We start from the raw sequence: 15,202 nt of genomic DNA on the forward strand, positions 1-15,202 counted from the left end.
AAGGAATTTAAAAAGAAAATGTCTGTTTTAAAGAATTCTGATTTCGTATTTTTGTTTTTCAGCACATTGTCTTCATGTTGTGAGCGAGAATAATCCCGAAACTTGCCTCTATCTTAAAGGTCTGGAACCTTTAGCAATAATAGAACAATTAATTTCGGCTCGAATCGAAAGGATGGATGCACTGCTATTAAGGACATTATGTGCAGGTATGGTTAGTCTTGTTCTGTTCATTTTGTTTTATGCTTCTCCAGAAGCTTCTCCCTCCTATGTAAAAAAAAAAAAAAAAATTAAAAGGAAAAAAGAATCCATGATGTACGTAACAGAAAGAAAATATTGTATACCAAAAATCATGTAAATTGATCAAGTAGTTGTATTTTTTAACTGGCCTTTAAAGGTCGTAAAATATGCCTAAATATATCTTAATACATGCAGATTACCTATTATTACAGAACCAGTTCTCTATTGATTATTATATACTATACTAGTGGGGGTGCTCGGCATTGCCCGCGTGTTTGGAGGTGTGCTGAGGAAAAAAAAAAAGTGGTGGTAGGCAGGCTTGAAACCGTGGCGCAAAGGCGGAAAAGAAAGTGAAAGAAAAGTGGACGTCTTAGCGCAATGCTATGACTGCAGAGGAAATGAAAAGCGTTCAAATTTAGTGATGTCAATCAAAAGGTTGACTTGCTAAGTGAATGAGTTCACGCAGGTACAGAAATTAATTTCTGGCTTCAGGCCGGTTAAGCTTCCCGCTTTCTGCCGCTTTAATTATTTTCTATAGCATCACTTTAGCTTAGATTAGCAAACTTTTCGTGCCCCCCCCCATCCTGTAAGAATGCCAACAAAAGAATCCAGCCAATCAAGATCATCTTTGTATTTATTTGCCTCATTACGTGAACAAAGTTAGACACAGCATCAAATTTTAATGTGGGGGGAGGAAAATCCAACTCCCTAAAAAGGGGCACTCTGGATTGGGACAAAAATAAAAATTGCCTCGATTTAAAAAGATTTCTTCACTGACAGAATAGAATACATGTAGCATCAGAACAGATACTGCACTTTGTTCATAGCCAAAAGACCAAGGGCGGTATTTTTTACTCTTTTCTTACCACAGGAAGATGTAACACAAGGTTGGTGGGTGGGATGGGAAAGAGTCAAGCCAACACCCTTGGAGGAGCACTATGGCCTATTAAAAATTGCCTGGGCATTCCTGTTAGGATTTTCGCAGTAGAAGCACCTTTTGACAGTAATCAAACTTATTCCGCTAGAAAGACAGGATGCAACAGCCTGGGAGGGTGGATCTCTTAGAACTGCATCAGCTGTTTCTCAATCAACAAGGAAAAGGCTGTTTCAAAAATGTCTTTATTCTGTTGGCTTTAGAGCCAAAGTATTTCTCAACTGTGTTAAAGCTAAAGTCAGTTGTTGTACCGTGTCGATTCAGACAAATTTACTTCACTTTAACTGTTGTACAAGAACGTTCATTGTTTCCACATGATCATACCATGTGCACACATCTCGCGATGTTGTTCAGATTTAATCTTCTTTTGAGGTCATCAGAATTAAGTATGTCTTCAAGACTTGCATTAAATGCCCATCATATCTATCTCATCATTTCTCACCATGCAACACATTCTCATTGACAAAGTTTATCATCCATGCATAAACTGTATTCTTTTTATTACTCTTTTTTTTTTTTTTTTTTTTTTTTTTCTTCACTCAAAGCAAGACCTTTTGGAACTTAAAGGACTTAAAGGATTATTATCTGGGACGTATGTAACTGGGGACTGTGGAGAGTTGAGCAGTAAGATGCGTCTTCACATTACATGTAAACATATGCAGCATAGAAAAGCAAGAAACGGGAAAGAAACTATAAAGTCTAGAAGAAACTATTAGAGTAAAAGGCTTTCAGCATCTAGAGACCTCGACTGTGAAGAGGTGGGGGGGTTGTTTATTGAATTAGTGAGGAGTATTTATTTCAGGAGTACAAGTGCTATGAGTTTATTGGAGCATATTTCATTAAAGTACTTGTAAAACAGGCACAGGGAGGCAACATTGCGGCAATTAGACAAAGATTGAAGTTTGGCTGATAGTGTAGAAGCTATTAGGTTTGAGACTATTTTTTTAGACGTTGAATTCAAGAGCTTATAAAATAAACTTTTTAACCAGATAATCAAATCGTATATGAGATCTGGTTAAAAACTGTTGAAAGTAGTTACACAATTCATAAGACTATTTTTAAATTGTCTTTTTATTTGTTTTTTTGTTGTTTTTTTTTCTTGATAGGTCTTCTTGTGAATATGTTTGGCACTGAATTGACCAAAGGATCTGCTTCTTTCTCTTCTGCTGTCCTCTCGACTGTTGTCGAAGCCTTACAGCTAGACACTCATTCTGTGCTTAACACAGCACAGGAAAAAATAAAGTCATTGCAGGTATGTCTTTATCTATTTTTTACTTATTTTAATAGGACTGTTTATGCTTATTTATAAAACATAGTATTCTACTTGTTCCTTTTTTAGTTAATCCATACGTTACATTTTAAAACGGGCCAAATTCCTTTTTAAAATGCTCAAATTCGCGAAGTTTGGCTTTAAAAAGGCCAATTTGGCAACCCTGGACAAGAATATGAGTTGCCTCTTTTTGATGTACCTATTTTTAAAATATTTTATAGTAGAACCCTGGGATAAGGTGACCTTAGGATACATTTTTTTCGATGTGGAATACAATGTTTTTCCTGTCCCTGGTTACTGTATTTGCTCCCTGCCTTATAATGTTATTTGATAATACAAATGTGTATTATATACTGTACTGTATTTTGATACTAATTTTGAATGCTGTATCCTGGGGTTCTACTGTAATATGACCAATTTTCTTAGTGCTAATGCATTGAGATGATGGGAACCAGTGTTTTGTATTCAGACACCCTCTTTAGTTGATTGTCCAAGCACTTCATTTACCCATAAATATTTATAAATTATGAAAATGTGATAATGGTTACTTAATGAAAATATCTTTCAGATTTTGATTATTGGTTCCTTAATTGAATGCTAAATTTTTTGTTGTGTAGCCATTTTTTAAAAAAGATAATTTGCAGTTAAATTCATTGCAAATATATTATTTAATCTCCATCTATAAAGACGAGTTTTAGTATCGTTTTGGCATTGATATTTAAAGCCTACTTTTTCTATTTAAAAATTATCAAAATGTGATGTACTCGGTCATGGATACGCAAGCGACTTCATGATGGTTAACTAATTTGTATATACCTTTGAAAAACGAGCATTCATTAATTATTCGTGTTTTATTGTTTCTTATTAGGTAATTGGTTTCGTTTAACTGTTACACTTAATTCTTTTTATAGTTTTTAATTGTGTAGAATATAGGATGAAAATGTTCTAGCACATAGACATGAGTTTATGTATATCTATGCTTACATAAAAGAATGATGTTATCTGTGTGTGCAAAACGTCTATAACAAACTCCACTCTTAATATTTGGTCTAAAGCTTGATATATAGGGTATTTGGACCTCAGGAACCTTTTCAATTTGGTTTTTAGTCAACAAAAATAACTAAGGGCTCAAAATTAAAAAAACAAGAAAAAACACAGTTGATCTTGGCAGTTAGTAAATCAACTAACTTCCTAACATGCGTACATATACATTTTCAGCTTGAATTCAGTTAATGTTTAGCCCTTTCTAATGAATCTGGTGAAAGCTAAGAAATTACCAATTATCTTCATGGTACCAAAGTCATTTTTCTTTTAACTTTTAAAGTAATTACTATATATGTTGGGTACAAATATAAGAATCAATAGAGAATTTTCTCTATAATAAATATGAAATCTGTATAAAGTAAAATATATTAAAGTGTATTTTTTGGCCTGGCAACACTGGGCAGCCTGCTAGTATATTATGAAACGGTCCCTACCAGACTGCTCTGTGAATGTTTGGCCTACAGACTTGACATTTGATATACGGGTGTATTTGGACCTGTTGAACAAAATCGATTAAAGTTTTAGTAAGAAAAATAGCTGCTAAGGAGGGAAAATTGGCAGGTGTAGTTTGACATAATGTGTATGCTCTATGCATGCACAAATATACATTTATGTGTGATTGTGTTGTCAAGTGTTGGTATGTGTGCTAGCTCAGATGGTAGTGAATACCGCTAGAGAGCTAAATGTTTTTTTGTTTCTAGCTGATGGTACCCAAGTCATATTTATTTTTAAAACTTTTGAAATCGCTACTATATATTGGGTACAATATAATAATCATTAGAGAATTGGCTCAATGATAATATGAAATCAACATAAATTAAAACGTTTGTTTTAAGCATATTTTAAGTGTAGGTCTTCCTAGTATATAAAGTTAGTTTTAGTCAAGGTAAGTAAAATATTTCATCCGTTAAAAAAATTTTGCTTTTTTTTTTTTTTTTTTTGCTGATGTGAAATTTTCTTCATTATTTTTAGGCGAACAAGAATGAAGAAAATGAGAATACAGACAAGGTTAGTAATGATGCTAAATATTAGTATTTCATGAAAGTTTTTTGTGTACCCCCTCTTCTCAAGGCGGTCCAGTGAGTGATGCTACCAGGCTTGTCTGCTCTGGTCTCTGGTAGCCACTGGAACTATGCTGTCTTTTTGGCTGGAAAGAGGATCCTGTCGAATAGTTTGCCACTCTCCCCACGTTGCTTTTGATAGTGTGCAATCTGTTGAGCTTTGTTCTCCAAAGTCAGCGTCTCTGGAAAGTAGAGGTCATTTCAAATCAAGAGAAGAAAGACAACTCGATAACTCTGTTGTATAGCAAAAACAAGATAATTATTCAGTGGTAATTACAAACTCTGACCGTTTCAGACTCCAGATACAAATCCTTGGGGACTGGTGGCTTTTGCTAGTGAAGTCGGGCCGATCAACCCTAAGACTGGGGGAGGGGGGACTGTCTCTTCACAGTATGGACTTAGTGGCTTGGGCCAGAGTGAGAGTCAAGTTTTTTTTTGTTTGTTTGTTTGTTTGTTTTTTTTTTTTTTTTTTTTTTTTTTTTTTTTTTTTTTTTTTTTTTTTTTTTTTTTTTACACATAGGAGTCACCACTCATCAAGGCTCAGTGGCTATTCGAGGGTAAGGGTTATAGAGTATATAGTAGTCAATGGGATAATATTGTAGTAATCGTTAGTAATGTAAATTTGGTAAATTGGATTACTTAAGGGAGTAGTTCATCAAGAATTTATTAATGTTGGACTCGAAGGCAACTAAATGGAAGAGAGTTCCACAGGCGTGCACTTTTGAAGAAGAAGCTTTGTTCATGTTATCTACGTTTTGATTTAGGTAAAGAGTGGGGAAAAATATTGACAGTGGTTTCTGCTAGACTGGTGTTTTTCATGAAAGATTGACTTGGGGGAACCATAGATTGGAGCTCAGACGGGCACTTGCTATGGAAATAACGATAAAACAAGGACAGGTTCGCAGCATCTCTTCTGTGGAAAAGAGGTTGCAGGAAAGAGAAAAGGGCATCCCCCACAAAGATACAAAGTCTATTTTGAACTCTGTCAAGGCAGGATAAGCAAGTTCTAGCAGCTCCTGCCCAGATGTGACAACAGTACTCCATTCTTGGACGTACTTGGCTTTTATATAGATAGAGAATTGCATCAGCAGTGAGATATCTACTGGGGCGGTAGAAGAATCCCACCATTATTCCAGCGACCTTGGCAACAGATTTGATATACGTGTGCCATTTCAGATCAGGAGTAAAGGTCAAGCCCAGAAGCTTGTCAAAACACGGAGCCTCTCCAAGATGAGCGCCACCCATTTCAATTGATGCCAGATGGGGATCAGAGCATTGATGATGTAAAGATAGGAGCTTGGTTTTAGATGCATTAAAAGTAACCAGCCACGTCTTCTCCCATTGTACCACATGCTCAAGATCAGAGGAGAGAGAATCAGAACTTGGTCGTTTACAGCCTTTGATGTGTTGCCATAGATGGTAGTGTCGTCAGCATAAATATCAACGAATGGTCTTATGTGTTTTGGGAGATCATTGATGTAGATCAGGAAGAGAGTTGGGCCCAGGATAGACCCCAGAATGCTGTGTGCTTCTGATTTCTGCTCATCTACCACTATTATGAGCCTATCAGAGAGAAATGATTTAATAATTGAGAATAGCGTAGTTGGAGATTTTGTGAAGTAAACTTTTATGCCATGCCTTATCAAAGGCCTTTGATATGTCAAGCAATTACCCTAGAAAGGAAGCCTTTGTCGAGAGATTCACTAATCCTATGAGATATAACCAATAGCACATCTGCTGTAGATCAAGCAGAACGGAAACCATATTGCATTTTACTAAGAAGGTTACTTTTGCTGAGGTGGTTGGCTACTACTTTATTTAATACGAATTCCAGCAACTTATGATACACAGGACCAGTTGCTTTACTGGAATTAAAGTTCTTTATTCGCTTGGTGACATCACGCACAGATATTTGTATGTCGCATAGTGTGTTGTCTGTTATAGGAGGAAATATGGGGGGGGGGGTTGATGGCCTTCGTCGCATAGGGTAGAATTAGCTGCAAAGTTCTTGGCAAATAGTTTGGCTTTGTCTGATGCTGACGAGATGACCTCAGGTCCATTGATTATCGTTTGAATAGAACACATGCTTCTGTTCAGGATTCTGTTTGCTATTTGCCAAAGCTGGTGGCAAGTCAGCTGCTGTTATATTTTTTTATTTTGGTTTTATCTGCTTAGTTACACATGTTTCGATTACCGAATCATATTAACAATCCGATGATTTCATCAGACTTTACAAAAATAATTATTGAAGTATCGAAGTTTGTTTTTCTTTTTTCTCCATGTTTATTTTACTTTTACACTTGTGAGCCAGTATGCTCCTGTCGGCAATGTGTAATGGAATAAAAAAAAATGACAACACTGGCATAATAAAGAGATGAATGAAAAATCCATGGCGCACAGCACTGGGGTCAGCAACATGTTTGTGAGGCTACATTTTTTTTTTTTTTTTTTTTTTTTTTTTTTACAAGGTGGTCACCACTTATCAAGGCCCGGAAGACACTCAAGGATAAGGGTTATTGAGATTTAATAAATTGCCTACTTAAGAGGGGGGGGGGGCGTCATCAGAAAATTGTTAAACTTGAAGACATCCAGGTTGTAGTCAGGTGTGAAACGGGCAGAAGGAACAGTTTCACAGGCGTGCAGTTCTAAGAAAGAAGCTTTGTTCATGGAATCTACATTTTGATTTAAGCACAGATAAAAAGTGGGGAAAATTTTTGACAGTGGTTTCAGGTGTTTTTCATAAAAGATTGGTGAAGGGGGACCAGAGATTGGAGCTCAGATGAGCACCTTCCATGGAAATAACGATAAAACAAAGACAGGCTCGCAATGTCTCTTCTGTGGGAGAGAGGCTGTAGGGAAGAGAAAAGAGTATCCCCCACTAAGCCACAAAGTCTATTTAGTACTCTGTCAAGGCAGGATAGGCTGTTTTTAGCAGCTCCTGTCCAGATATGGCAGCAGTATTCCACCCTTGGACGTACTTGGCTTTTATATAGATAGAGAATTGCATCAGTAGTGAGATATCTTTTGGAGCGATAGAAGGATCCCACCATCTTTCCAGCGACCTTGGCAACTGACTTAATGTACGTGTTCCATTTCAGATCAGGAGTAAAGGTCAAGCCCATAAGCTTGTAAAAACACAGGGCTTCTCCTAGAAGAGAGGCATCCATTTCAATTGATGGCAGATGGGGATCAGAGCGTTGATGATGTAAAGATAGGAGCTTGGTTTTAGATGCATTAAAAGTAACCAGCCACGTCTTCCCCCACTGAACCACACGCTCGAGATCAGAGAAGAGAGAGAATCAGAGAGAACTTTGTCATTTACGGCCTTTGATATGTTGCCATAGATGGTCGTGTCATCAGCATAGATATCAACGAATGATTTAAGTATGTGTTTTGGGAGATCATTGGTGTAGATCAGGAAGAGAGTTGGGTCCAGGATGGACCCCAGAGGGACTACAGCATTAATACTGCGGGCCTCTGATTTCTGCCCATCAACCACTACTCTTATGAACCTATCGGAGAGAAATGATTTAATTATTGAGAAAACATTTCCAGTTATACCGTAGCTGGAAATCTTGTGAAGTAGGCCTTTATGCCATACCTTGTCGAAGGCCTTTGATATGTCAAGAGCAATTGCCCTAGAAAGGAAGCCTTTGTCAAGAGATTCGCTAATCCTATGAGATATAACCGTTAGCACATCTGCGGTAGATCTTGCAGAACGGAAACCATATTGCGTGTCACTAAGGTTATTTCTGCTGAGGTGGTTGACTATTTCTCTATTTAATATGAATTCCAGCAACTTACTCATGACACACAGGAGACTTATTGGTCTGTACTGAGAGGGGACATGACTTAGTACCTGAATTCTTAAATACAGGGCATACTGATGAGGTTTTCCAGGGTGTTGGAAAGCGCTTCTCCTTAAGGCAACACTTAAACAGTTTCATAAGTATAGGAGCAAGTTCTGGTTGAAGCTTTTTTAACACTATTATTGGGATGCCGTCAGGGCCAGTTGCTTTACTGTAATCAAGATCCTTGATTAGCTTGGCGACCTTACACACAGATATTTGTATGTTACCTAGCGTGTTCTGTGTTATAGGAGGAAATATGGGGAGTTGATGGCCTTCGTCGCATAGGATAGAATTAGCTGCAAAGTTCTCGGCAAATAGTTTGGCCTTGTCTGATGCTAATGAGATGACCTCTGGTCCATTGATAATGGTTGGGATAGAATGCACACTTCTGTTCATGATCCTATTTGTTATTTGCCAAAACTGGTGAGAACCAAGCCGCTGATCAGCTACTTTGGATTTAACGAACTGAGCATATAGCTCTCTTGCATTTTTTATTACTCTTTTACAGTGGTTGCTGGCATTCCTGAAAGCAGCTTTAGTCTCAGTGCATCTATTACGTTGGTAACTATGGAAAAAGTGATTTCTGTGCGCTATGGCAGCAGCACATTCTGGGGAGAACCATGGCTGGCTGTTAGGTTTTTGTTGGAATTTTTTAGATGGTACGAATCGGTCTATGCCTACCATTAATCATTCGGTCAGGTCTGATACTATAGAGGACACATCCTTTTTAAATGTGAAATGCAGAGGTAGATCAGATATGAATGTACGGAAGCTATCCCAGTCAGCCATGGAGTATCGGTATACAGAATGGTGGAGGGGTACGTTTGGGGACTTATTACATTTCATTCTTATCTTAACTAATACAACGGAGTGGTCGGAGGATCCTAGAGGAGAAAGAACGGAACATGAACATAGCTCAGGGAAAGTGGAGAGAAAAAGGTCTAGAAGGCTTGCATACTGACCGGTAGTATCGGGCACATGGCTGGGCTCGCGAACACTTAGACACTTAGTGTCACACTTGGACGCATTCTTTAACCAAAATAATAAACTGCGCAAAATTATTCACATATTAATTTTTCATTTTTTTTTTTTTTTTTTTCACTATTGATTCTTTACTTATGAAAGCTGAAAGCCACTCAAGAATTTGGGTTTATAAGATGGATAGTGTGTCGGTTCAAATGAAGATTAAAAATGATACTTGAAATGAATAAAAGTTTGATTACTTATGACGATGGTTTATGATGAGTATTAGATTTAAAGATAACCGTGTTGTAGGCAACAGGGAAGTTCTTATACCATTTTTTTTTTTTTTTTTTTTTTTTTTCAAGTCAAATTCAGCAAAAGATATTCTTGATGAAATGGAAAACATGTTGCGGTCACAACAAATTGCTGTGGAAATTGCTGCCAATCTGTGTTGCTCGGATGGTGAGTCTCTTTCTTTCTATTATAAATTAATTTGAAGAGAAATAGCTATGTTTATTCGTTTTTACTTGACTAAAAGAATGAGTTTTAGTCCAGAGTTTCTTCTTAAAAACAAAAATAAAGAAAATTTGTATGATGTACATATCCGTGATGAAACGAAAATATACTCCAAAAATCAAATAAATTGAACAAGTAGTTTTATTTATATAAAGAAAATCATTTTTTAAGCGAATTGGAATTTGAACATTACAATATAACCTTATAAGTATGAATTGTGGTTCATTTATCTCCCTTTATGTTTTGAATAGTTTCCAAAATGTTGGGCGAGATGGTAATTTCTTGGATACTATTGAAATTTGATTTTCTTATTTAAAAATAAAACTATTTGATCAATTCATATGATTTCCAGAATATATTTTCCTTTTGTCATGTGCACATACACCATGTACTGAATCTTTATTTTTGTTTTTAATATAGGGTGAATTCTGCACAAGAACAAAAAAATGTTGATAATTCAAATATCCATTACAATAACATTGCACAGTTTTTTTATTTAAAAAAAAAAAAAAAAATCTTATGAGTTAGCATTTATTGAGAGTATTAGACGCTGCTGAATAAAGGTAAATTTTAAAGTTGAATAATAACAAATATTATTGGAAGATAAAAAGTAATTACATAAATTTGAAAATTTATGAGGACGGTTTATGCAAGTGTGTATTGATATTAGATTTGAGGATGACCATTTTGTAGGTCTCAGGGAAGCAATTTTGTGTCGATATCATCCACAAATGGAAATATTTTGAAAAACTGTTTGAAAATTTTATGACCTTTAGCACATGAAGTTTTTATTTAAGTAGTGAAAGAGATCTTGCTGTAAATGTCGTATAATGAATAACAAGATATTAGAGCTCAGTCGAGCACTTTCTATGGAAATTTCTTTGGAAGGTATTTATGTAAACAGTGGTAAGATGCTTGTTATTGTTTGAAATTAATAATTTGATTTCAATCCTTTCATTTTTCTTTCATCATTTTGCTAGTATTAACTGTAAAAGGTGACTCACTCTTGGATATGACAAAATATACATTGTTGAATAAACTCTAAATTCGATGTGTCTTGTGTAGTTTGACATTTTTTTAATAGAAGAGATCGGTTACATCATTGAAAACATTTCATAAAGTTTGAGAATTTAGAACACCAAATAATGTTATATACTTTTTTTGTTTTATTAAATGAATAAAATCATTTATTTTAATTTCATTAAGTTTAAGTTGGTCACCTGTTATTGTTAATACCAGTAAAATGGAAAAGAAAGTCTTCTTTGAAAAAGTCTGTTGTTGACAATCTCAGAAAAAGCCATGGATTACTTAATACCCCTATCCGTTAGAGATGTATTCAACAATCTATTTTTGTTTGTTGGTTCAGAAAAATCTGTCATCACACCATAGTTGGGTGACTAGTATTGGGGATAATAATCCCTTATATCAGAGCTCTCATCTAGATAGGTGTTATCTCCGCCTGGTTTGAATTGCCCTAAAAACATTCACCAAATGTTTACTTTATTAAAAAAAAGATTTTTTTTTTTTTTTTTTTTTTTTTAAGTCACTTCAATAACTTTTCTCTATCCTTTAATTTTAATGTTAAGACAGTTTTCAATAAAAAAAATTATACTAAAGGATCAGAATTTTAAATGTAAAAACAAATGTCTAAAGAGCTTTAAATATTAGGTACTTTTTAAAAGATTTTGTTAATATATATTTGCTTCAGAATGTCAAGTGTTAGGTCTTTGTGAAAGTGGTTAAACATGAACATGGCTCAGGGGAAGTTGAGAGAAAAAGGTCTAGAAGGCTTGCATACTGACCGGTAGTATTGGGCACATGGGTTGGCTATGAGTATAATGTATTTTGTTTTTGAAACGAAGTGGGAGATGAAAAAATTTTAGTAATTTTTATTCCAATTTAAAAAAAAATGTCTTTTGTGTGTAGATGATGAGTACGAAGAAATAGACAGTGAAGAATCTGTATCGTCTGCTGATGAAATGGTCTGTGATGTTGAAATGGAAACAGAAAATGGTGCCTCCTCTCTTGTAAGCAATATTTCTTGTTTTATCTTTCACTCTATAATAAACCCCAATGTGTTTGTGTGTGTTAGTGATGGGAGGATTCCAAGATTTTTTCCGATTCTTTTAAAATTTATAAATATTTAATTAAAAAAATTTTTTTATAAATTTTCAAATTAATACATAAACTCTGTGGTAATTTCCGCATATTTTTTCTCCAATGTTTTCCTTGTAATTAATTGAAAATTTTAAGACTACAAAAGATTTATTTTGATTTTAAAACAAAACCAGAATGTATCAGTTCGTTGTTAGTGTACAACATGCTACTTGAAAGTTTTTATAAGCAGTTGAAAATAGTCGATGATTAGGCAAAATGAGAAAACGATGTAAGAACAAAATATTTAACAACGCCCCATTGTTACGAACGAATTTCTAAATAATAATTTTACTATTTACAAAAAACATTTTTAACATGGGGAGGATGTGGGTTTGTTAACTCTTCTCTGCCTTCTTTCTATGAATGAAGTTAAAGTTTTATTTTAATTATAAAAAATTGGTGAGTTATGAATTGATTAGCTTTACTATAAAAAACAAAAACGAGATGCAAATAATAATAATGACAAAAGTATACATTAACACTCTTAGCTGAAACCCCTTCCAAACTGAAATATTACTTTTCTAGATGATTACATGTGAAACCCTTAAAAAACTTGACGAAAAAAAAAAAAGCAATCATCTTGGTATTTAGAGTGAAAGATAGTTTTGAATATAAATGTAACATAAAATCATAAAATTATCTTTTTTTTTGTACGCCAGGATGCCAGATTTCAATCCACCATTTTGATTTGTACAAAAAGTATGCCAGTGCACCAAATTTCATGCATCGTAAACACAAATTTCTACAGAAAATACTTATTTGTACATTTTATCAAGTGAATAGACATAAAAGAACACATGAAAAATCGCATTTATTTTTAAAATTCCAACAACTGAAGTCGATGTTTTGCTTCTAAAAACAAAACTAACATTTTTGATAAATCTGTGTGTGATACTGGGAAAATATTTTTTTATAATGAATAAAGTGAATAAAATTTATTTTTACAAGAATCTTTATACATTTATCTAGCAAATAAACATAAAAATATCTATGAAAAACGTTTATTATTTAAAAAAATCCAACTTACATTCCAATACACCTAAAAAAAGAAATACACAATTCTCCATTTTTAAGTGATTATATGTAATAGGATTCTACATTTTTAAATGATTGGGGTAAAAAGAAAAAAACTTATTTTAAAATTTTGTGTAGGAAAACCATTTTGCACATAAAATTAACTTAAAATGATACTCATTTCCGGACCTTTCTTGCTTAATCACTCAAAAATCGAAAATTAAACAAAATGCTCATATGGCATAACATTTTCGATCAATTGTTAACATTTATTTATGTGTTTGTTTAATTAAAAATTTTGAGCGGTTATCAATGGTCCTTCTGCCGGGCTTATTGGGCAGCCATTTTAAAAATTCTAACGCAAAGAGGAGACACTAAGTTTGTTTTGAACTAAAAACACACTTTAAAAGAAGAATTAAATCTACTTGGGTATATAGAAGAGTCTTTCCTTTGGCGACATTTATTTGTTGTGTATTTGTTTATCATTTCTTGAACCCTTAACCTATCCTACTGGCTACTGGGGACGACAGTCTCAGATTGACATTTCTCTGAAAAATACAATTGTTGCTGGCAGAGATAAAATGTTTTCCAAAAAGGAATTCCACAAACTTTTAACAAAAAAAACTTTATATTTCCGACTTTTCCGTTTCTGAAATGAAACAGGGTCATACATTTCATTAAAAAATACATTTTAAAGTATTTGTACTCGTGTTTTGTTTTCTTAATTTCATTCATCCAGAGGAAGTCTCAAAATAAAGACGAAATGTTGATGAACACATAACTTGGTTTGTTCCTTTTTTTATTTCTCTATTTCATCGGAATACTATTTCCATTATTCTCATCGTATATGTATATAGCAATGTTTAAACAGAAAGATTAAAGAAAAATATGTTTTTTACAGAAGTAATATAATTCTTTAAAATTGAAAGAAAAATATACTTATGATTTTTAAGCTTAGTTTGAGTTTCTATTTATTGCCAGGAGGAACTAACTGTAATTTCTTAATTGTTATAGCATTGTTCATTTTTTTCTTAATTTTTACCTTGATACTTTATAATTATCCTATGGCAATCAAAAACACTTAAAAAGGAGATTGTATTGCATTGGAACTATTTCATGACTATTCCGATTAAACTGGAGGAAGGACCACTTTCAAAATCCGGATCCCTGAACTTTGGAATAGACTTTCAAGTTAGGTAATGAATGCACTAACAATGTAGCAATTCAAGGTGAAATCTGCTAGGTGTTAGGCTACTGTATCCTCTTTTGTGTAAATGTCTACTACCATTTCTCTACATAGCAGTTGAAGCATCATTGTTTTTTTTTTTTTTTTTTTTTTTTTTTTTTGTCGAATAAATTGAATGGTTTAATGTTCCAGACACGTCTGATTCCAATGTTCTTTCTATTTGCAGTCACCTTGTCACTTATCAACCGAGATTCATGAGGCTTTTGTGAAATTCAATATTCTTCATCATGTAAGACAGCTTTTGTAAAGATGCAGTTGCCATTTGTTTTTCTATAAATCTCATATTTTTGCATTACACACACACACGTTTTTCCAGTGCTTTTGTGCTGTACAAAGTCTACCGTATTTACTAAAAATTTATTTAACTTTTAAAATGGAGCGAAATAAGTGTCACAAAATTACATGAAGTATGTGAAAGGTAAAAACAATAGCATAACACTATGTATTTATCTTGTAATTTATATACTAGCAGCGCTACCTGGTGTTGCCCAGTGTAAAAGTAACATATTTCTATTAAAACTTCCATCTCTCACCTCATTTTCTCCTTCCTCTTGCTACTCTCCTCTTCTCTGCTCAGCTTATTCATGTCTCTGACATACACACACAGCGCTTTAATAAATTTGAGGAATGAGTTGGCATAAGGGAATTAACTTCGTGGTTAAAAAAAAGTTACTTCCCTTTAGTTAATACATCAAATAGCTATAAAACTGATCATTGCAAAAGCTTTGGTTTTGGGTTTTTCTTTTCTAAATTTTAGATATTCATCTGGAGCAACACCAATCTAGAAAACACTAACTGTATAGGAGTTTGCTTTTTGTATTATTTTTGCTTTCTGCTTGACATACAAACACATCAACTGCCCTTTATATAAGATTAGCATAGGTGCCTGGCATTGCCCAGGTGTTTGGA

At 34.1% G+C, this 15,202-nt stretch overlaps 1 protein-coding gene across 1 annotated transcript in view; it reads left to right on the plus strand.

The window, feature by feature from the left end:
* LOC145246693 (HEAT repeat-containing protein 3-like) overlaps positions 1–15,202 on the plus strand; it is a 68,667-nt gene that overhangs the window by 33,945 nt on the left and 19,520 nt on the right. The window contains exons 6-11 of the mRNA XM_080108416.1: positions 63–206; positions 2,278–2,423; positions 4,458–4,493; positions 9,726–9,822; positions 11,803–11,903; positions 14,460–14,522. Of these exons, the coding sequence (XP_079964542.1) occupies positions 63–206; positions 2,278–2,423; positions 4,458–4,493; positions 9,726–9,822; positions 11,803–11,903; positions 14,460–14,522 (587 nt within the window). The remainder of the gene's footprint in view (positions 1–62; positions 207–2,277; positions 2,424–4,457; positions 4,494–9,725; positions 9,823–11,802; positions 11,904–14,459; positions 14,523–15,202) is intronic.

The sequence above is a fragment of the Euprymna scolopes genome, chromosome 24 (genome assembly GCF_053919585.1).
Source record: "Euprymna scolopes isolate OS-2025 chromosome 24, ASM5391958v1, whole genome shotgun sequence".
Classification (NCBI taxonomy): Eukaryota; Metazoa; Mollusca; class Cephalopoda; order Sepiida; family Sepiolidae; genus Euprymna; species Euprymna scolopes.